The sequence below is a fragment of the Gossypium raimondii genome, chromosome 5 (genome assembly GCF_025698545.1).
Source record: "Gossypium raimondii isolate GPD5lz chromosome 5, ASM2569854v1, whole genome shotgun sequence".
Taxonomy (NCBI): domain Eukaryota; kingdom Viridiplantae; phylum Streptophyta; class Magnoliopsida; order Malvales; family Malvaceae; genus Gossypium; species Gossypium raimondii.
In genome coordinates, this window is record NC_068569.1 from 56,599,530 (window position 1) to 56,623,366 (window position 23,837).

Sequence of the window (23,837 nt, forward strand, 5' to 3'; positions counted from 1 at the left end):
TTTTCCTTTGGATATACCCCATTTTTGAAAAATGAGTTTTCTTCCGAGACAGAATATATGTTCTCTCGATTTACGGGCAAAATTATCCATAGATGCCATTTAAAAAATAAAAAAATCTTCGTATATTTTTATTTTGTTAATATCATTATTAGTTTTTTGAAATAAATATATAATATTTTGAGTGTGCTTGTATTAATATAAATAGGACAAAGACTATATAATTCAGATACATATGCACAATTTAAGTGTCAAAGCACCACGCATTATAGAGTGATACTTAAATGATGTAAAATTCTTGCATGCGTCTCATATGTTTCGTGGATGTGAATTGAAGCTTCCATTTATCAATGCTTTGCTAGAGAAAGAGATATGAAACTCACACATTCCATCTGCCGTGAGATGAGTGCACCATTACACTCAAAGGTGTGGTATTACAACTCGATTTATCAATAGATGAATCAATCGTTGCAATCACTACAAGTCTAGTGAACCCAAAGAATTGAAGGCTAATTTGCCAATAGCTACCGCCCAAAGTGGCAGATAAATTTAGTAGTAATCAAACATATATATATATAGCTAGAAAATAATTTTTACATATCTTATTACAATAATTAAACGAATAATTATATAAAAACTAAACTAAATTATTTTTACATATTTTATTTCGATAAATTTTAGAACCGATTCCTAAAACATAATTTTCTAAACAAAGTTATAACTAGGAGTATGCTTGAAACAAATTTATTAACATAGAATAATTGAACCTTTAGATTGAAAAAGCAAATTTGTCTTATCTATTAGTTTTTGTTTTAGTAAGCCTTTACTTGGTTTAATGAAGAAACATGTAATAGTCTCTTTTAAGTTTAAAACCATACTATAAAAGGTGAAAGAAATAATAAAACTATATTTTCTCCTTAAATAAAATAAAGTAATGCTTATCATGGCAGAAATAACTTCAGCTTACCTACTTTTTCTTTTATTTTATCTGCATATTCAACCCCACATCTTTTCTGTGAAAAGGAGACAATATCAACAAACATCCCTTTCGAAGGTTGAATTCCGGAATCCTCCATCCACTGAAGAACCTGCACAGAGATTTGTCGAGGAGATTTGAGTCTTATAACGCATTTTGTACCATAATGCCATTGCAGAAAAGTAAGATGTTTTGAGGACCTGCGTCTCCTAATTCAAAGGCCATTCAGATTTCAAACATTTAGCCATCATGCCAGATGTTAAAACTAGAAAAACAGATGAATCCAACACCATTTACATCATTTATCTAAGAAACTCTATGGTGTGTGGATTGAAGATAGACGCTATAATGGTTAACAGATAATACAGAGTATAACCTCGATATATTTCCGCCAATTTTCAGCTGCCAACAGATTTTTCAACAAGATTGAGTAGGTGTTGAAACTGACTGCAACACCTGATGCTATTATCTTGTAAAACAGCTGCACGTTTTCCAAAGAAAAAAATAGGAAGTGGAGAATAAGAATAATCAAACACCGAACCAACCTTTAACTTTAGTGGTAAGATAGAACATGAGAACTTTGGAGTTTTTCAAAGACAGAGCAACAGCAAGGACTGCTGTTGCATGTATAAACATTAAGGAAATCAAGTACCTTCATCATGGATTCAATCTTTCCACTCTTCCCAAGCAGATTAAGAAGCTGATTCAAAAGCCCAATGGAAACCAAAGGGAACCAAGGCTCCATTAATTTGATCAGGTCAATTGTAGTCTTCCAGTCTTGTAAACTTCATTTGAATCCCCCAATGTTAGTTTCTAGTAAGCAGATAAAGCATACTGAATGTTCAATGAAAAAAGGATCTATTTTGTCATGTAGGATATATCGTGAAATAGTGTATAGGCAAGTAATGTAGGATGTGGCCCCAACAAAATTAATTTCTTCTATACATGTTCTTCCTTTAAAAACGCAAAAAGGGTACAACTGGGTGTCAATAGAATTGGTTAAATTAGATTCATTATCCTCAAATTCTGGAACTCTTTCAAAAGTTAATTTTCCTCTGCTATAAGAGTAAAATGGAAAGATCTGCATCAGGTATCAAGCACTCTAAAAAATAATAAACAATAAGCAATATTTTTGACAAAAGGGGAAAAAGCTAATGAAACATTATTTCTTTTCAGAAAATAAAGACATGAAACTTACATGCTACAAGCTGATACCATTTCAAAGAAAACAGCATCATTTAAAGGAATTGCTTTCTCTCTCATATACTTTGCCAAAACAAGAACTTTGGACGGTTGTCCTCCCTTGTTAAAAGCTCGCAGTAGAGCACAACATGCTATAGAGTCTGGTTGGATACCATTTTCTTCCATCTCTAGGAAGATTGCAGAAGCTTTTGCCCAATTTTCTGTAGTTAATAAGCACCAAGTTTTTAGTTCCCAAAGAAGTAGTTTTTCCAGCTAAAGAAGACATACTTACAAACAAATTGAACATATTAGCATGAGAAATAGCCAGTTCTGATGCAGCTTTAAATAAATGTCCAAGACAAAGTGGAAAATGTTCTTTAGACAAGTTCAACCAATAAATAACAAAGAACTAAGCTCACACCGTACCATGAAATTAACCAATAAACTTCCAGGTATAGAATAAAAAAAACATTTTAAGAAAAGATCAGCTATGATAATAAAATTTCTTCGACAAAAAGATCACTTCCTCCTATAGCTTGTACATGTATCCAGAATTGGTCTCCACAGTGGGTTAGTTACTTCAGAAGTGTATCATGCAACTTACCTGCAGAATTATAAGCATGCAGCATTGCAGTATATGCAACAACATCAGGACAACAACCAGAAACCTTCATCATTTTGAACATTGATTCAGCTTCAGCAACTTGGCCCTGAAATGGGTGTTAAAAGGAAGAATAAAATAAATAAGAAAACATTTCCCTCAAGTTGTATATCAGCAATTAAGAAGCACACCGTGCAGAAGCACCTGCCTGTTTACTGTAGACACAAATAAGAGATGAGTACACCTCCTTCGTTAAGGGAATTTTTAAACCAACCATGTCATCAAGAAACCCAAGTGCCTCACTATATCTGGACAGTTTATAGGAACCACTTATTAATACTGTATAAGTAACAGAATCTGCTAAGACTTTCCTTTTCCTCATGGATTTGTACAAAGCTATCGCCTTCTCAAACTCTCCAACATTCATATAGCTTCCAATTGCTGAATTGTAGGCAACTGTATTCAGCTTGATACATCGCAGCTCAGCTGCTGACAGTACAGCATCAATATTCACTTTCTGCCGACAGCGCCCACAGGCAGCTAAAAGGGTGCAAATTGAGACGATGTTTGGCTTAATCCCTTCTTGCTCCATTTGACGCAAGACTTCTACAGCCTCAGCTAATAAACCATTGGATCCATAGGCATCAATCAATGCATTATAACTTACAAGATTAGGTTTAACATTTTTTCTCTTCATCATATCAAAAATTTCTCTAGCTTTTTCAGGTAGCTGCGATCTTCCATAAGCATTAAGTAAAGAAGTATAAGAAACAACATCTGGACGAAATCCATTTTGTTTTATCTGGTCAAAAACAGCAACTGCCTCTTTACTCATTCCATGTGAAGCATACGCAGCCATTAGTGTGTTATATGAAACAATATTGGGTTGTATACCTTCTGCAAGCATTGCATTGAACACAGCCTTACAGTTTTCTATCTGTCCGCAAACAGAATATAGGTGAATGATGCTAGTGAATGTAACGATGTCAGGTCGGGAATCTGCTCTCTCATCTCTCATGGAATTAAATATATCCATAGCTTTTCCATATTGTCCGAGCTTCACTAGGCAATTTATCACAATATTGAGTGTAGTTGTATCAGGACGAATATGTGTCCCTTTCATCAATTCAAAATAAGATAAAGCTTTTGAATACTGGGCCCCACTTTTATATGCTGACAATACAATGTTATGTGTCACCAGATCTGGTCCAACTCCATTTTCCGTCATTTTCTTGCAAACCTTCAGAGCTTCTCTCCAGTTTCCACTAGATCCACAAGCGTTTATCAAGTTGTTATAAGTTGATCGACTTGGAGGGATCTGCCCATATACATTAAGGTTACAAACATCTCTTGTTGAAAAGACATAAAATTTCTGAAGAGATGGAAAAAGAAATTAGGGAAAGAACAGTTGCTTAATAGAAAAAGCTAGGTTGATTTATTTTTTATAAAACAAGAAAACATCAAAGCATTGATGCTATCTATCTATATAAAAAAAAAATATGTGCTAACTTCACTGTTATGTTATCATGTACACTGCATGCATGAAAGTTTTATTTGGTTTCTTCCTCTATCTATTTTCCTCCAAATATTTATCAGAGAACTGGAAAAGAAAGAAGCACCCTTTATGGCACATCAATTTTGATTGCTTAGTCTAGTTTGAAGGGGAAACCCCTGACAAAACTATTAAATCCCATATAAACTTCCATAATTCTAAATCATATAATTTATCTCACTATGTGCAACTCTGAATGAATTTACAAACTTAAAAGTGGGACTTGAAGCATGTGACCAATAAAAATCATGCAAAGCAATCTGCTCAATCAACCAGGGGAAGATTATATGAATAGTACAGCCTGCAGACACCAAATTTGTATCAACCATAACAATAATTATAGTGACAACTAGATAATAATAGAAGCACTTTGTGGGTGTTGTTTGACCTTAACAATAATAACAGTGACTATTGCAAGAAAATGAACGCACCATGTAGTATTGTGAACATTTATTTTATATGCAGTATGATTTCAATGTGAAAATAACAAAAAGAAGCTCACTCAAGTTATACCCACAAAGAGTCATTAGGGAACAAAAATACAAATACACACAGCTGCACTGAGCATGTCTTCCATGATATTCATAGCCCAACGCCATTGACCAACTTGACCATGTGCATGGATAAGAGCATTGTATGTGTCAACATCAGGCTTGCACCTACAGCAGAGACATTATGGAATTATTATGTCACCACAAAGTTAAATAAGATTTTTGAATGAGAAACCGTCAAATACTTCAAAAGTTAATATTTATAACATTTGAGGATACAAGAAGCCTATTGCTTGGAAAGTTATAAAACTCCAAAGCTAACAATACATGCACATATCATTTTAGTGTCAGCCATGCATATCAATCTGTCACCTGCTTGTATTACACTATTTATGTCATTTCATGTAAATTACATTATAATCTTTGTTGTAAATAAGATATTATTTAGGCTAAATCTGATGTTACTGTGTATGGGTTTTATTTACTTTGATTCATTTCTGTGAAATCGAGTGAGAGAGAAAAAGAGAAAGAAAGAAAAAAGAAAAAGAAAACAGCCTTGCAGTCACTGTTTTGGCTCTAAAATAATTTCTTCTGCCTATACATTATGCTACATAACATATTTATACTAGTACCTAGATATACAAAGAAGGAAAGATACCTAATTTAATGCTAATTAATCCCTAGAATTATGTACAATAAATCTAAAGATACTAATAGGATCATAACAATTTCCTTAAGTTGACTATAGTAACTTGTATAAATGAGATGCTCTTCTCATAATTTTCTTCTTACACTCTTCTCGATTCCTACTTTAGTTACATGGAATCAGTGCCTTTCAGCTCTTTTTTTTTTTTTTTGGGTTTGTGTTTCATTGTTTTTTGGGGTATTTTAATGAGTCACTTTTAAAGTGATTTTATAGTGTGCACTGCCAGCAAAAGGAGTGCCATCATTTCTTCAGCAGATTTGCAACTCCTGACAACTGGAAAGCAAGTGTGTGAAGCTCACGCACCATCCAAAGCTGAGCAAACCTTCGTCACATGGCGGTGCATGGGGAAGCCTGGGAGGCCTTCTTTTCACCGAATTCTTCCTCCGGTACTGACTAGTCTGTTTGACCATAACCCAGCCTTTGGGTGTGCCTGATCAGAGCTGGGTTTTAGGGAATTTGTATCGGTTTGGATTTGTGTGATTGTTTGGGCATTTTGTGGCTAATAAGTTTTAGGAAATTCAGATGATTCCCCTCTTCGGTTTGAAGTTGGTGGCTTTCCTTGGGTTATTTTGGGATATTTTGCTTGAAATTTGGTTCTTTAAATTTTCTTTTCTTGTTTTATCCATTATTACTTGGATTTAAAGGATGGCAATAAAACCTAAAGTCCTTAAAGCGAGATGATTTTGATAATGTTGAAAATTACAGAGCACAAATTAAATGAGACCAATTATCTAGATTGGAGCAAGATGGTTAGAATTTACTTACAAAGCATTGATAAAGATGATCACTTGAATAACGAACCTCCTACTGATGATACTAGACAAGTGTGGCTGAGAGAAGATGCTCAATTGTTTTTGCATATTCGAAATTCTATTGATAGTGAGATAATTTCCCTAATTACCACTGTAACTTTGTTAAGGAGCTAATGAATTACTAGGTTTTTTTTTGTACTTAGGTAAAGAAAATATTTCTCATGATTAAGAAGTACGTCAACTAATTGCTTGTCAAATGTCACATGAACTAAAAGCACCTAGAGTCAATTTCTGTTTGATAAAGTGATGATCAATCTTAATGTATTTTGTTCCATCATGTTTAACTGGATTTTGAGCTATGTTGATGGCAGCCTTGTTGTTATAGAACAAGGATAGTTTTCTGTTTTCTAAGAAGAGCACTATTATTAGTCTGAGCTGAATGAGTGTCTTTCAATACACAACATTCTCGTAAAAGTATCTTGAAGAGATGAAATTTTAGATCCAGAAAGAATATGTGATTTGGCAGTCTCAAACTTCGAAGGAAGGTCAATGAGGAAACTCATAATTGTCATTTGTTCCTGTTAAGTCTGCTGATCTTTAACATTTGGGCTAAACGACAGTAGAACATTAAACTCTTTATACACCTTTTTAAACTCCATAAACTGATTTTTAGGGATTTCAATTTCCGATATTTGGGGATATTATTACAATTTACAACTTTACTGATCAATTTCTGATTCAGACAGACATATACTTGAAAAGCTTTAAACAACATGATGAAATATTCTAGCAATCCACAGTGCCCTAAAGTTACTTAAGGATAATCAATCATGGCCGTATCATAGTTCTACAGCCAAATAGTCATTATTTAGGATATAATTAACATGGGGTTCAGAACTTTTCCAGGTTCTACCAATTACAGTTCCTTGGTCATTAGTATGAAGGCTCCCCACCAAAATGTATGAGTTCAGAATATTCTATAAAAGTTTATAATTAATTGAGATCTCATGCCAATTGAGCAATTGTATTGATGCAGTCTGTAGCTGTAGCTCTATTAGAAATAATTAAACTAGGATAATGACTTCAAAGATCTTGATAGAAAAACTACAAAAGGCTACTTCTTGCCCAGCATAAGAAGACTCCAAAAAGCTACACTTTTGTTCGACAGACATGTACTTGTCTACAAACAGTAAATTTATTCTTGACTTCTAACCATTTTATAAACATCATGAGATCCACACGAGTAAAGTTTTGCATACGGGGTAGTTTATGTAAGTTGGAAATGACACACTAAATTCTATATAACATCAAACAAACAGAAGGCATTACCTCCACTTTTGCATTTCAAAGAACAACCCCCTAGCCTGATCTGTCCGTTTATGTCTAGCATGTAATCTTATCATCATATTGTAGATATCAGTTCGTGCACAGTAGTTCTTCTGCTTTTTCATCCACTCAAATACTTTTATACTATGTTCAATTGCACCCCTTTGTGTCAGTTCCTGCAAATCCAGCATCAAAATCACTCAACCGATACAATTTCAACCGCTAATCACTAATTATTCTTAGGCTTTGTTTGGTTCTTACTTTTGTATCTGCTTTTTTCTTTTTTTCTTATTAAAAACGAGTAAATGAAGAATGTGAGGCGGGGAAGCATTTTTCATTATTTGAAAATTTTAACATTTACTTATTCAACATGTGCACTTATGCTTGGAATTTTTTTAAGAAAAAAAATGCAAAGACTAACAGCTATGTATTTTATAGCTTTATAGAAGCATAAGAACGCGGCATACCTTAATGAGGAAGGGAAAATTTTTCCTAGCAAAACGGCCAACCCACTGGTTCAATACCGGGTCGACATTTTCCCAATGATTGACCTCCAGCACTCGGTCGACCACCTCAGATATGGTCCAGTCCTTCTGGAAGCGGTCGCCTTCTACACGCAAACGGTATCGTTTAGGGATATGGGCCTTCCTGAGTCCACTCACCCGAGTGGAAACCTCATGCTGGCCCTTGTCGTAGTCAATGAACCCGGATTTATGTTCCTCAAACGCGGTGTCGTTATTGTGTTTCTTGCAAAGGATAAGGGATTTGAAGGTAGTGGAGTGAGTGGAAGTTGGCGAGTTGATAGGGAATTTGATAGGGAGCGGATGGGATAGAGTGGTCATCTAATTTGACGGTTGGAATGTTTCGAAGACCACCGCAGGAGTGGATGACAATAAACCCCGGAAAATTTTAGTATTAGCAATAAACCAGTGGAATTTTTAATACAAAAATCAATAAAGCAAAACAACTTCAAAGAAAGGAAAAGAAATATAAAAAACAGGGTGCAGATTTATTTAGCATAGCTGAAGATTTAAGGTTGCCGTTGAAGATAATTCGGAATCCCCAAAGCCTAAACCTGCAAAAATATCAAATATATTAAAGGCACTAAAATGTTAATAAAATTAAAAGAAAATAATCAATAATAAGTAGATGAAGAAGAGGAATATACTGTCACTTACAGAAGGAGATGTGGAATTAAAAACACTCCATACCTACAAAACACAAAACCAGGGTTAGAAAAAAATTCCCATTCACAACATTCTTTTCAATAATCTGTCTCGGGACGAATATACACGACAAACCTTTTAACCATTTCCTGATTCTGCTGACTGAAGCTCAAAATGTAAGAATCTGAATTCTCAAAAAACGAAGGAAAATTAATCCTCAAAATCAAATCAATATCTGTTTAATAAATGAAACCAAGATCCCAATTCTTTTTTGTCCTAACAGTCTTAAATGCATTCCATGATGTTCTCCCTGACTTTTGTACATGCATACATGCATATACATATACATATACATATACATATACATATACATATATATGTATATGCATATATGTGTATATATATGATAATAATTCCTTTGTGTTCATTTTTCATGCATTGGATAATGATTGAAAACAATAAGGCAATGCATAACAGATGAATGATGAAATGCCAAACAGAAAAAACCAAAAAATGAACAAAGAAAAAAAATGATCCAATAAAACAAAAAAAGAATTGTCCATTTTATCAATTCCACAAAAATTACAGTGGTTGACCACAAATCACCAGGTTTTGTTACACCAATTAATATCAAGAATCTATGATTACACCAGACATTGTTATTGTTAAAAGGATGTGTAAACAGAATTTTCTAATAAAAGAAACAGTTCAAAATCATATATCCATCAAATCAAACACATTAGAAACGCCAATTCAACCCCCCAAGCAGATCCAATCTAACCAATTCAACACAAAATTAACAACAAATGATTGAAAAATAGAAAAAAACATAACTATAATAGATCTATCAAAGATTGGAAATCTAGATAGAAGAAACTCACTTTTAAGCTCACGTAGATTTTCAAAAAAAAAAAGAGAAAAAAGTTAGGTAATTTCCTCGAGAAACAGAGAAAAGAAAACAGAATTGAAGGGAAAATTATGGTAATACCTGGAGAGAGTAATGTTGGGGTAGCATAGAAAATCTATGAAACTGGGTGTGAGTTAATTGGGGAATGAAAAAGATGGTGATAACGGTTGTGGAGAGAACTGTAGAGTCCAATCATTTATATATGCAGACATAAAATTGAAAAATAATAAAATAATAAGAATTTAACAAAATAATTTTCTAAAAAATGGAAAATGATAAAATATGAATAAATAAATGAAAAATCGATAATTACGAAATTTTATTTGTATAAGTCGTGAGTTCAAATTCTATCATAATGTTATTTTAATAAAAAGATGAAAAGACAAAAACATCGTCAGATTAAATATTGTTACTTTATATATAAAATGATATTTTAGTAATATTTTAATAAAATTAATATTTGATTAACTCGTAACATCAATTTAATTAATAATTTAATATAGTATTAGATTATGTTACACCCAGAGTGGATGAAAAAATTTAAAAATGGTGTAAGGATCAAATAGAGCTTTACTTAAAAAGGGTAAAACTGTTGAAAATTATGGTGTTTTAGATTTTACTCTCATCAATTACATTTTTTCTAGATTTCATATGATCATTGGCAGACATAGGGGCCGGTAGGGCCCACCTCTTAAAATGAATAATTATTATTTTGGTTTTTCAAAAAAGAATTAAATTTTAAATTAGTAAAGATAAAATTACACTTTGGCTCTCATAAAATTATAAAAATTTGATTTAATCCTTTAAAAATTATAAAGATATAAACTATAAAAAAATAAAATTCCATTTGGCCCCCTAAAAAATCATTCTGGCTTCGCCCTTGCAAATGATTTTAAATGACAAAATTATCTCCATGGTAAAGTTTATTATTTTATAGAAGGAAGGTTTTCGATAAATGCTCAACTAATTTAAGACTTGTTTGAAATGTGACACTAACTCAGTAAGCCCTTTAAATATAGTATAGATAAATATAATATTAAAATATATATTTTTAAAATAAAACTAATAAAACATCTAGAAAAAACAAACAAATCATACTAAATGTTAAGACTCAATTATTGTCACATATCAATTACGCATCAATTAGTTGGATAACGATGAAAAGATCATTGTTTCACAAAATAAATGGTATTATATATGTTTTATCATTTCAACCAAAATATTATTACTTATTATATCTAAATATTTTATTGAATTGGTGTCACCTTTTATTCGATCATTAGGTTTCATGTAATTACAAAGTAGGTAATATCGTATAAGTGGATATATTGTTTTATTATAGTACAAGTACATACCGATGTGTTTCGATGTACTACTTTGAATTTATCAATTTTAAATTAATTCTTATCTATTACTTGCTATATTTAAATCTTTTATTGAATAGGTGTCATCCTCAAACAAATTACCAACTCAATAATAGATTTAACAAAAATATATTTTTAATAAGTAATAAATGTTATTTTAATTACATTATCATCAAATAAATATTTTTTATTTTAAAATATCATAAATAAAATTTTAAAAAATTAATATATTAACCATTAGATTTAAATTTCAAAATTTGAAAATGAAAGGAGTAAATTTGTGAAGATAAAACTACAAGAAGGTGCGGCAAATTTTAACCTTTAATGTACGGAGACTAAAACGGTGACGTATATCGATTTAGGGAAAGTGGGGGCATATGAGGAAAACAAAACCCCGCGACGCCGCCTCTCGAAGTCATAATTCCTTTTCGAATTCAAAATCTCAAAAAGCTTTAAATAAATAAATAAAATCCCCAAATTAAAATTGTCCAAATCATAGAAGAAACCCTAATAAATTTATAATATTGAAAAAAGATTGTCTTTGAGCCAGAAGTCTAAATCAAAATAGATGGGGAAGAGAAAGGAGCGTCGTCTAGCTGCTATGAGCAACGCCGGCCGCCGTGTTAAACTCGATCTCTTCGCGGAACCCTCTGGTAATCTTTTGTCTCAATTTATCCGCTTTTTTTTTTTTAATATGAAAAACCCTAGAAACTATTGAATTTGATTCACTTTAGTATCCTGTAGTGCTAGAAAAAGCAAAAAAAAAGGGAATGCTTTTTTGGTTGTTGAAAAAGATTTTGCTTTTGATATTAGTTGAAGTAGTTGTTTTAGAGTTATTGAAAAGTGAATAAGGAAATAGATTGGTTATTTGTTTTTTGTTTTTTTTAACTTTTGGTTTCATTTATTGAAACTTTTAGAAGATTTGGGTGGCTCCTCAGTACATGAAGAAATCGATGGGGAACTGAAACATCATGCTGGGTTGCCCAATTCATTATCTTCTCCAGGTGGGTTCCGTCAGTTTTCTTCAAAAAGGACTATGTAGAGAGAAAGCATGAGTGGTCTACATTATTTTGGTGGAAAATTGGAATCTATGCCAGACATATATGTTGTTTGCCCCAGAATTTGTTTTCAGATTGTAGGGTGTCAGCTGTGGTCTTGGGAACATTCATACCGAACTGATTGGACCCGATCAGTGTGATATTTTTTTGAGCGAGTCCCAATCTGTTATGCACTATTTCGCTGCATCCACGCGATTTGCAGATTTCTTCTTGGAAATTTATATCTCGGTTCGTATGTCTCTTGGCTTTATTTCCATCATGCCTCCACTGACTTCTTTCTTTGATTTATAACAGGTGGCTGTCATGAATTGCTCATGCGTCTATCAAATTTATATGGATTTTGTTCAACCTTTCTTTTCTTTTTTTGTTTCTTGTTTATGGAAGCTGTCACCTCTCTGACCTATCCTAAATGAATGTTTTCTCAGCTTATGTTTAAAGTTTTAGATATAGCAAGAACCATTAAGTACAAATTGTTGTTTAAAGATTTAACATATTTATGGTGTGTCTTCAGGTCAACAACCACCAAATCCTTTGCTGCTACTTGGCCAGTATAGTGATGATGAGGTGGATGAGGAGTCAGATAAAAGACTAGACCGTGTCATTTTGGATGGTTCTGTATCTGATCACGATGACAAGGTAATTTTGGGTTTCCTTACTGTTGTTTGTGAAATTATGCTTTGTAGGACCTAGGTGGGAACCCTTGGACTGGATATGAGGTTAGCTTGGTTGTGTTGGCTGCAGTCCAAGTTGTTTTCTTTCTATTTTTATGGATCTATGATTTGTAACTGCCAGTTTCACTCTTTTAACTGAAATAATGGGGGAGCATTGTGGGTTAAATTAGTAACTTGCTAAGTTAGACTTGCATATGGTTTCATTCACATTCTCATCGTTTATTTTTATTAGGCTAAGGGGCCCCTAAGTGAGACTTGCAAAGATACAGAAGCTGATGCAGGTGAAGGTCTTGATACTCTAAAGGTTAATCAGCAGAACATAGAGAAAGATTCTACTCCGAATGCTGTCCATAACTTGGTAGACATTGATGAGAAAGGAGATAATAATGTTACAAATGAATCAGTCAAGAATGACTCTACAGAACAAAATGCTGTTGCTGGAACTTCTGAAGTACAGGTAACTCAAGATGCGGGTTCAGGCTGGAGGATTGTAATGCATGAAGAGAGTCATCAGTATTACTACTGGAACACTGAAACTGGTGAAACTTCATGGGAGGTGCCTGCTGTTTTGAATCAGATAAACCAATCAACTTCTGACGAGAAAGTGCCTACTGTTGAAGATATGGAGGCTGCTCAAGTGGATGCACATGATTTGAATCCAACACCAAGTACCCAACCAGTTGTTGACAATATGATTTGTCAGAGCAAGGTGCATGATAATGAGCCAAAGTTAGATGAGCTGGAAAGAGGAGGCAAAAGTGAAGCTTTGAGGGATAAAATCTCTGATGTCAATAGAAGTGATTTTCAAAATAGCTTAGATGCTGTTGATACCTGTTTGGCTGGTGAGAGTTTAGATTGCTCTGGGAACTATACCCATGATGTGCTTGCTAATGATGATAATAAAACAGGGATCGATTGCTCTACTCATCTTTTGAGACAAGGGGAGTGTTTGCTAGAGAGGCTGGAGTCACTAAAAGTGTAAGGAATATCTAATTGCTTTCATTTCTCTATTATTAGGTTATTTGCTATTACTTTTAGTCAATATATTTTTACCATTTCTTTTGTTTAAAGTAGAAGACTAGAATTCTTCAGTTTTCATTGTTATTTGTGATTCTAATATGAAATATTTTCAGCTCTGAAGACGATCTGCAAGCTCAGGGCTGGAAGTCTAAATGCAGTTTAGAAGTTGAGATTAGACTTTCGGATATCAAAGCGTTGGTTTCGTATGGATCATCTTTATCACCATTTTGGACACATTGTGAAAGGCAGCTAAAACGGCTTGAAGGTATTATTAATGATAAAATTTACCAGCTTGCAAAATCAGCAATTATGGAAGAGGCTGAAGAAACTCCCGACTCTTTTGGAGAAAAGCTCAAGATAAAGGAAGGTTCATACAATGAAGTTGAAGCTGATGTAGATGTTATCGATGCAACTGCTTCCGCACCTGACATTTCTCATGTCTTTACGAATGCTGATACATCAACAGTAGTCATTGGTGATGTTAATAATCAAGTTCTCTCCAGCAATGCTGCCCATATGGTAAGTGTTCCTACTGAACATTGTGAACGTGAAGTCGAAGAAGGTGAACTGGTAGATGGAGATACGCTTTCTGGAGAAAATTCTAAGACTGGAGTCCATGCCAGAGAAGATGATGATATGGATGTGGACATGGAAGTTGAAGATGTAATACCACCAAGCGCAATGCCACTCATGCAACAAAACCCTTCTTCTGATTACTCAGCTGTTCCTCCACTTCCGAGTGAGGAGTGGATTCCTCCACCACCTCCTGATACTGAACAAATTCCACCACCTCCTCCTGATAATGAACAAGTTCCTCCCCCACCACCTAATGAGCCTCCTGAACATTCCTATCCTCTTGCCCCATCTCATATAGAGACTACACCTCTTACTTACGCGGAACAATACGGCCTAACTTATTCTGATGCCAGTTATCAGTATTATGGACATGCAGTTAATGAAATTCCTGTTGGTGGTTTCTATGGACATGCTGATGGATCTCAAATTGCTGTACCCCAAGCCGCACTTTACTATCAAGCAGTTCCTAACACATACTCTGATGGTGCATCAGTATCTGTTAACTCTGTTGAACCTATAATATTTTATGACCTTCAAGGTAGAAGAGCATCATCCGTGCCTATAGCTGGGAGTACAGAATCTTTTCATTTGCCTAGTGAAGTGGGTACAATTAGTTCCAATACTCTTGCTTCAAATCAAGTCGAATCTGGTGGTGATATTGCATTAACAGGAACTGATGTGCGAGCCAATGGTCCTATTGTTAATGAGAAGACCGAGGTAGCATCAGTTGGGAGCTCATCTACTTCGGCCACTATTGAAGCTCCTGCAACTGTTTCTGTTAGAGAAAGTGCTGCCGCCGCCGCTGCAGCCGCATCTGCAGCAGCTGCAACTTCATCATCAGCTCCAAAGGTTCAATCTAAAGGTATAATTTTGGGTCATAAGTGTTATGTAATTTTATATTATGATGGTATAAGAAGCAGAGACATTCAGAAATGTTTCGAGCTTGTCTTAACATTCAAATCTTCAAATGAACCAAATGGATATTGGTTTTATCTGTGTTATGCATCTCTATAAATTGCACCTGACTAATAACTCCATTTGTTACTTGAAATTGCTGATAGTTGTCTCATTTGTTTACTGGAATTGATTGATACGGTATCCTTTGTTGTTTCAGCTGCACGAACTAAAAAGCGGACAGTTGCTGTCACATCCTCCTTAAGGTCGAATAAGAAGGTCTCCTCTTTGGTGGACAAGGTATAACAAATCCTGTTACTCTGGAGATTTCATTGCTCCTTTTTTATGTTTATATTTTGTTTGTTTCTGAAACCAGTATAGTTAAAACGCTTCTCTTTTATCAGTGGAAAGCTGCCAAAGAGGAATTGCAAGAGAATGCAGAAGATGAGCCTGAAAATGCTTACGAGAAATTAGAAAAAAAGCGACAACGAGAAATAGAGGTCTATAAGTGAACCTTCATTAAATAAATTGTTTATTCATATTCACTGGTTCTTGCTCCTTACATTTCTTTGATTTCAGGAATGGCATGCTCAGCAACTTGCCAGCGGAGAGGCTAAAGATAATGCAAATTTTCAGCCTTTGGGTGGTGATTGGTATGTATATTGTATTTTATAGGGTAAACTATAGTAGAGGTCACCCCACTAAGTTTTTTTCTTTTCTTTTTAGTCGCTCAATTATAAAAAGTTACAAAATGGTCACTAACTTAAAAATGGAAACACCCAAACATCCAAAATAGTTGGGTGACCAAAAAAGGAAAAAAATAGTTTGGTGACTGCTAATGTAGTTTACCCTATTTTGTAGTTAAATAAGTTTCCTGTCCTGCCTCTCTTATCCTATTATGTTTTTTATTGATCTTCCTCAAATGTACAAATAAGCTCTTATGTGATTTTTCATCTGTTTTGGCCCTTTACTTTTTGGTGATATGTTTTTTTCTCGATGATAAACATAGGCGTGAAAAAGTAAAGCGGAGAAGAGCGCAGAAGGCTAAAGAATCTACGGAAACTCCCTCGGTGGCACATCCTGATGGAAACCAACAACCTGATTTAGATGAACTCTCAAGGGGCCTCCCTTCGGGATGGCAGGTAAATGAATATTCTGATTGCAGTTTTGGTTGCATATTTTGCCGAACCAGTGTAAAATGCCTTCGAGGGCTTTGAAGTTATGCTATAGGCTTTAAGTTTATTTATTTTCTCAACTTGGTTAGCAATCGAATTTCTGGATCGGGATTTCATCCGTTGTGGCTGTTCTTTTTGATGCAGGCTTATTGGGACGAAGCTTCGAAACAACCCTATTATGGCAACATTAACACGTCGGAGACAACTTGGATTAGACCAACAAAATAAGTTTTTGAGATTGATTATTATCATTTATTTGTCATAACAAATTTTGAGTTGGATCAATATATAATTTCACGTTTCACTTTTCTCTCAAATGTACATCTTTCTAGAGGCAGCTTAGGAATGAATCAGGTAATTTCGCCCGGTGTAGTCATTGTTATGTTCTCAAAGGTTCTCTACTTTTATTTGGTCATTAGTTTATACTAAATGGTATAAAATTTTAATATTATATATTAATATATATGAGCAGTATTTAAAAACATTGGTAAACCTGAAATTTCATATTGAAATACATTGATGTCAATATATATCATTAGGGTGAACTGTGTTTTTTCTTATGATTCCCCAACTTGAAACTATGGTATTTGTTTAAAATGGGTTAAATTTTGCTGTTAGTCCTTGTGCTTTATAAAAATTGTGGATTTAGTCTTTAGATTGTGATTTTATCATTTTAGTTTTGTAGTCTTGACTCAAATAATGACAGACCTAATTATTAGTAGTTTATTATGTGTACAATTGTAAATTTACTTAAGTTGGATCATTTTAAGTTTTTACTTTTCGCGATGAAGTAGTTAATCTATTAACTTAATCTTTAGTGGGTAATATATAAAATAAAATTGCATTATAATTATGATAATATATTTGTTAGATTATATTTTGAAAATAATGTTGTCATAGAGAAAATGTAGAATTGCATATTCATTGCCATTTTTTTATTTTTTTTTTGTTCCTAAGAGAAGATAAACAATGGGCTAGTGCCAGTCTAGATAAGAATGTCCATTGAAGAACCTGTTTATGTAAGCTGTCTTCCATTCCATGTTGGTTTGTTTTCTAGTCATTTTTATTTGTTTCTTCAAGAAAAATTCTGCATATAGACCCTTTAATGCAATTACAACAATGGTCCCATAATTGCTCCCTATGGAAGAGGATAACATTTTCAAAACCAACGGCCAGCATCAAAAGTAATATGGCACTACACTTTGTTATTCGGCCTCGGGTTAATGTCAGATATATGTATGTGTTTAATACGAATATGTTTATTTCTTGATTAAAATATATTTATAGTCTCTGTACTTTTTAAAATTAAGAATTTAGTTATTTTATTTTTAAATTTTAAAATTTAAATCTGATCATTAATACTGTTAATTTTTTTATTAAATTCAGGTTAAAAAAACAGAATTAACAATTTAACTTGAATTTTACAATTTAAAAAATTAAGAAACTAAATTCCCATAAATATAAATATAAGGATTAAATTCCTAATTTTTAAAAATACAGAAACTCTAGACATACTTTAACCTTATTTTTCTTACATATTTGGAGAGTTGTCCCCAAATTTATGTTTGAATATGCATCGAACATAGGTACTTTAAAGCAACGTAGAAGAGCAAATGGTGGTAAGTGTTATATATCGGAATAGGGTGAGCATTCGATCAAATCGAATCGAATCGAATAAAAAATTTTCGAGTTAATCGAGTTTTCTAATCTCATTTTATCATCCCAAATTTATTTGAAATTTTCTCGAATCGAGTCGAGTGAGATGGAATTCGAATCGAATCGAATCGAATCGAATATATTTGTTCGAGTTAAATTTTAAAAAATAATTTTGGGTCCTTGTATCCACTGTCACCCATCGTAATAAAATTTGTCCACCTTAATCAAAAATTTTTATTAACTTTCATCACCTCATAAGTTATTTATTAATTTTTATATACTTGTTTAGCTTCTTTGCTTGCTTAGTTGTTTCAATTATCTTAAGATTCTTGTCACTATATTTTTGGAATTAAAAATATATTAAATGTAAAAGTATGATTTTTTAATAAAAGTTATTTCAAAAATAAAATGTGAAATTGATACCAATATAAAATTTTAACACGAATATTTTATGACGTAATTAATAGTTCAATTTTAATATAAATATTCAATATGACTAAACAAATCAATAATATAAATAATATAAAATGTGAAATTTAATTTAATAATATAAATAGTAGATATAAATAAAACTATTACTATTTATGTTTAGTGATTTTTTTGGATAATTTTGATTTTTTATTTGAGAGTAAATGGTGAGAAGTAAAAGTTTAGGGGGAAAATAAAAAGTTTTGGGGAATAAAAGTTTGAGAGAAAGCAAATAGGGGGAGTAAAATTTTGGAGGAAAAATATTAAAAAAAATTGGAGGGGGGAGGGTTTGGGGTAGATGAGAGGTGGGATGGGAAGGGAATAAAAGTTTCAAGGGAAAAGTGGTAGGGAGTAAAAATTTTGGGGGAAAATAAAAGGTTTTGAGGGTTTTGGGGAGTAAAATTTTGAGAAAAAGTAAATGGGAGAGTAAAATTTTGGTGGAAAATGGATTTTGGGTAGATTGGGGGTTTGGGAGGGGAGGGGAGTAAAAGTTTTGGGGGGAAAGTGGAAAGGAGTAAAAGTTTTGAGGGAAAAGTAAAAAGGTTTAGGAGTTTGGGGCAAAAATGTAAAATAGTATAGTTTGATATTCGAATTATTCGAATTATTCGAATTATTCGAATTCAAAAACTCAACTCGATTCGAACTCGAAATTTGAAAAAAAATCGAGTTGATTCGAATAACTCGATTCGTTTAACTCGAAATTCGATTTTTTTTTATTTTTCTAGTCGAATCGAGTTTTGCTCACCCCTATATCGGAACGTGTTCAAGTCAGACACATGTATGTTCAAAAATTTCGATATTGAGTGAATTAGTCCCTCACAAAAAAACTGAGCTATGTAATTCCTGTCAATTTTAAAAGTGTGTAACTAAGGACAATTAATTATAGCGTTAATATTTTACATCAATTGTATATAATTTTGATCGATATAATAACAAATTTAGCCCTCAATGCTTACATATTTTGTCAATTTAGCCTTAATTCTAAAAAAAAAAAGAAATAAATTTAGCCTCAACATTTTCACAAAAGTTGTGGGTTGAATTTGTTAAATCCAGACCAAGTTGACAGGATGTGTAACCTTTGAAGATTAAATTTATTATTATATCAATCAAAATAATGTACAATTGACAAAAACGCAAATGCTGTGATTAATTGTCCTTAAGTGTTCAATTTCGAAATTGATAGAGATCAACTCGCTCAATATCGAAATTGAGAAATATCGAAAATATCTTTTTACTAAATTTTCATGTATCAACCGAATTGACATAAGCATAAATACTTCAAGAGATGCATATGTTTTGGAAAAAAAATGTTATGGAATCAAAGATGCGTACAAACTAAGACTTGAGGATGAAATTGGAAAGTGTGGGGGACACATCAAACTAAAACCTTTAATCTTTCTAATTTCATTTTTTCATTTAACTCAAATAATTTAAAAATCGATTTAAAAATAACTATGCTATTTTGAGGTTTAAACATTATTTAGACCTTTTTTTCAACTCGCTTCATTATATGAAATTCATATATCTTAAGTTTAAATATTTTTCTTGAAGAATCATATTTAAATATTAACTTTAATTTAAAAAGATTAATAATATTAAAGATAAGTAGCAAAAATTAAATTAAAGCGGAGCGGAGATGGATGCATCCAAGATTCATGGAGGGAGTAATAATTTTCAGGATTATACAATCATATCAGAGCGAGACGGATGGTAGAGCAGTGGTGGATTTAACAATATTCGCCCCGCCCTACTCCATTGCCATCCCTAGTTCCGTCAATCTAGTTTTAAAATTTTATATTACTACAAATTATTAAAATATTCAAACTTTAAAAAAAAAATAAAACTATAAAAATTCCAAAAATGAATAAACTTATAAAATCTTAAAAAGTTTTAAAAAGTAAAAACTAATAAAATTTTCCAAAGTTTCAAAAAGTTAAAAACATTCAAATTAATCTTCAAAAGAATTGAAAATTTTGTAAAAAGAATGTTAAATTTAATAATAGTATATAATATTAAAATTTCCAAAATTAGACGTGGGGCAGAGGTGTCCAGACAAAAATTTAGGCTTGTTTTCTAGGCCCGGGCCCAGTCCGGCTCGAAATATGAGCCCAAAAATTTTTCCAAGCCCAGCCCAAAAGAAAATTGTTAAGCCCGAGCTCGGCCCGTCCCATATTTGATTAAAAATAAAATATATATTTAATATATAATTCGGATTAAAAGTCTAAAAAATATATATTTAATAAAAAAATATATTTGATTACAAATAAATATATATATACTTAAATATAATTCGGGCCGGGCCGGGTCAGGCTCGGGGCAAAAAGTCTTACATGAGGTCCAGCCCGTTTTCTAAACGGGCATCGTTTTTTGCCCAAACCCATATTTTAGGCCTATATTTTTACCCGAACCCTCACATTTTTTGGGCGGACCGCCGAGTAACCCAACCCATGATCACCTCTAACGTGGGGTGTTGCATTTAGTGACATCAATAAATTTTTCGATTTTATTTGAAATGAAAGAATCCATTGTCCACTAATATAATTTCATCTGAGCTAAGATCTTACTATACCAACCTTTTAAGTCTGAGTTAATTTCTTGTTGAATTAATTTAAATTATATTAATCTAAATTTTAAATATATTTTATTATTATTTTGAGATGAAATCATTTATAGCATTGATTAGGGACATATTTGACAGCTAATATATGGAGAAGATTTTTGCTATCTTATTATTAATTGAAAGCTACTTTTGAGGAATTATAAATTTGCTTTGATTGTAGTTTAGCAAACCATTAAATGTGTAGTTAAGTGAATGCTTGTCAATGTTTTATTTATGAGGTGAGACAGCACTTACCTATTAAAATAATAATTTAGTTAATTAATTTTTTAACAAAAAGATAAAATAATAAAAATTAAGAAAAACAAAAATCACAGTAAACCTGTTAATTCTATTTGTTCACATAAGGAGTCGAACATAGAATTAAGGGGTAAGCTGAAGCCTTACCACTAAACCAATAGACTCATCCTTAACATTAATTGAGCGAAAGCAACATATAAGCTGGGTCTTTAAAGTCTGAGGTTGAAACAAAAATTAACAAAAATTTAAGGAAAATGATTTGAACACAGGACCTCTCACACACAAAAAAAACTTTTAACCACTGAATCAAAACAAATTACTTAACAAAATTTTCACAACATTAATTCAAAACGGGACGTGACCACTCGTGGTTTCACTAACCAAATTTCTTCTAACCCGGTTTTTGGGCTGTGACATTTATTTTATGGTAATCATTACATCTTTCTTCATGAAAAGTCAATTGTTATCAAATAGTAGTAATCAAATCATTCATCATAAAGACCAACAATTCATAACCACGTTTACTTTTCATCAACCATGTAATGCCAATGAGATGATATCATTTATCCATGTCTTGGGCTATGAATTCCATTATTATGAATGATGCTTCATACTGCAAAAGTCGTATACCCAACACACTGGCTTTCGAACTCATGCTTTTACTTACATCAAGGTATACGAGTTACGCATATATAGTTGTCATCCACTCAGAATTAATGTATGCCACACTTTGAACATAACAAGTAAATAAATTCATAAACAAATTCAAGATCTATTCTTCTTGGGTCCAATCTGACGTGCTGTCAGTCCAGTTAGTCACATTTATGTCTTTATTTTCTAGGAGTCATCCGCTCCGAATGAATAAATGACATTGGTAGTGCTAAATATACAAGCTACACATAACTTTGATATATTGTTATCCTGCCCTAAAATAGTCAGAATTTATTTATAAGTATAAATTCTATTTTTTGAGAATAACAATTCTACCAGTTTAGAGTGAGATTTACCTTCCTACTGAAAGTAAGAAAATTATTTCTGATTATGTTTTTGATTCGTGATTGTTCAAACCCACACTTGAAGTGATTTGTGGAACTAGAATAGCGAAGATGGTCGTTCAGTTGAAATTTAGTAGCGTCTAAGATCCATCTCACACAAGGCACATGTATTTTTTTGGGGGAAAAGTTTATTGTTATAAATATTACAAACAGACTTGGTTTTCAAATCTTTATTTTTCCGCTGTACAAAAAAAGGGTTTTCGAATCGGATTTTTTCCAACAAGAACATCAAAGCATAGAAATCAATAGAAAAGCCTTCAATTCTTTATTTTCTTCATTTTCTCTGGTACATATTCATTGAGAGCTTATTGTAATATATTTTCTCACTCTCAAATCTTTGTATTTAAAGCTTAATTTGTAAACACACACCTATTAAAGGTTCATTGTTAGTTTGCTCATATTCTCTTTGTTGTAAAGAGAATACTTAAGGTTTTTGAGGTATAAAACCTTAAGTAGATTGTAAAAGGTTTCTACTTGAGCCACAAAAGCTAGGGAGTTTTAGTTAAGCCGTAAAAACTAGGGAACGATTCTATCTTAGCCTTGGAGAAAGATAGGGATTGCAAATGTTATACATTTTCCCTCAAAGATAATAATTCAAGTATAGTGAATTGAGAAATCTTTGGTTGAGGTATACCAAAGTAATCGAGGTAGGTCATTGGGGCCGAATCACTATATATCGAATTGTTCAAACTTTTCTTCTTTTTCCTTATCATTTAGAAAAGTTTATAGAAAATTTTAAAATATCAATTCACTCCCTCCTCTTGATACTTTCAAGCCTAACAAAAACAACCCATAATCAAAAAGATTTAAAATTTTCAAAACTCGAATTGACTCGATCCATCATCCAATTTCGAATTTCGAGATTGCATATTTTTAATTCAAATCACATGTTTCCAAGGGGTAAAAATATTTGATATCTAATTTCACGCATATAGTTCCCAATGGTATGGAATCAAATATGTGTACGAACTAGGATTTGTATATATTTTCAGAAATTACATTTGGTGGTATTGAAATATTTTGAAAATAGTGGGGACACAACTGACAAAAATGTTTAACCTTTCCCTTGCCTCAAACATCAAGTTATCTCGATTTTTTTTAATGATTTTAAAATAATATACATTCATTAATCATAATTATAATTACTTATTCTAAAGAAAAATTAAATTTAAAATTTCAACCTTATCATTAAGTCAAAGTCTCATTGGTTAATTTTACGATTATCTGAAATGCAAGAAGATTGCCATCTTTTTCACCCAACATCCTTTTGTGATCCACCGATTTATTTATTTATTTTAGGTTTAAGTTATTTTAATTTCGATCATTTAGGTTTTTCAATCAAGTTTTTTGTGCTTATTTCGTCATTTTAAGTTTAATATTTGAGTTT

At 32.5% G+C, this 23,837-nt stretch overlaps 2 protein-coding genes across 10 annotated transcripts; one reads left to right on the forward strand and one right to left on the reverse strand.

The window, feature by feature from the left end:
• Positions 1-740: 740 nt before the first annotated feature.
• On the reverse strand, positions 741-9,864 carry LOC105768563 (pentatricopeptide repeat-containing protein At2g41720). 7 transcript variants are annotated; one of them, XM_012588545.2, is made up of 12 exons: positions 9,738-9,862; positions 8,885-8,933; positions 8,762-8,794; positions 8,051-8,658; positions 7,587-7,759; positions 4,862-4,967; positions 2,965-4,074; positions 2,760-2,865; positions 2,172-2,376; positions 1,626-1,758; positions 1,350-1,454; positions 741-1,085 (listed from the first exon to the last, which is right to left on the reverse strand). In XM_012588545.2, exons 4-12 carry the CDS (start codon positions 8,423-8,425, stop codon positions 939-941), a joined length of 2,460 nt encoding a protein of 819 aa, XP_012443999.2. In that variant the 5' UTR covers positions 8,426-8,658; positions 8,762-8,794; positions 8,885-8,933; positions 9,738-9,862; the 3' UTR covers positions 741-938. The 7 variants fall into 7 exon arrangements, 6 of the variants coding, with proteins under 6 accessions (XP_012443999.2, XP_052486618.1, XP_052486617.1 ...); XM_052630658.1 differs by lacking the exon at positions 9,738-9,862 and adding an exon at positions 9,631-9,712; XM_052630657.1 differs by lacking the exon at positions 8,762-8,794 and having other exon boundaries at positions 8,051-8,425.
• Positions 9,865-11,445: 1,581 nt separating this feature from the next.
• LOC105768569 (uncharacterized) lies at positions 11,446-16,837 on the forward strand. Of its 3 annotated transcripts, XM_012588555.2 has the most exons (11): positions 11,446-11,673; positions 11,938-12,024; positions 12,590-12,714; positions 12,982-13,591; positions 13,658-13,727; positions 13,883-15,207; positions 15,460-15,539; positions 15,644-15,739; positions 15,819-15,892; positions 16,249-16,381; positions 16,559-16,837. In XM_012588555.2, the coding sequence occupies exons 1-11, from the start codon at positions 11,589-11,591 to the stop codon at positions 16,640-16,642; spliced, it is 2,769 nt and encodes a 922-aa protein (XP_012444009.1). In that variant the 5' UTR covers positions 11,446-11,588; the 3' UTR covers positions 16,643-16,837. The 3 variants fall into 3 exon arrangements, with proteins under 3 accessions (XP_012444009.1, XP_012444007.1, XP_012444008.1); XM_012588553.2 differs by having other exon boundaries at positions 12,982-13,727; XM_012588554.2 differs by having other exon boundaries at positions 11,941-12,024; positions 12,982-13,727.
• The last annotated feature ends 7,000 nt before the right edge of the window (positions 16,838-23,837 follow it).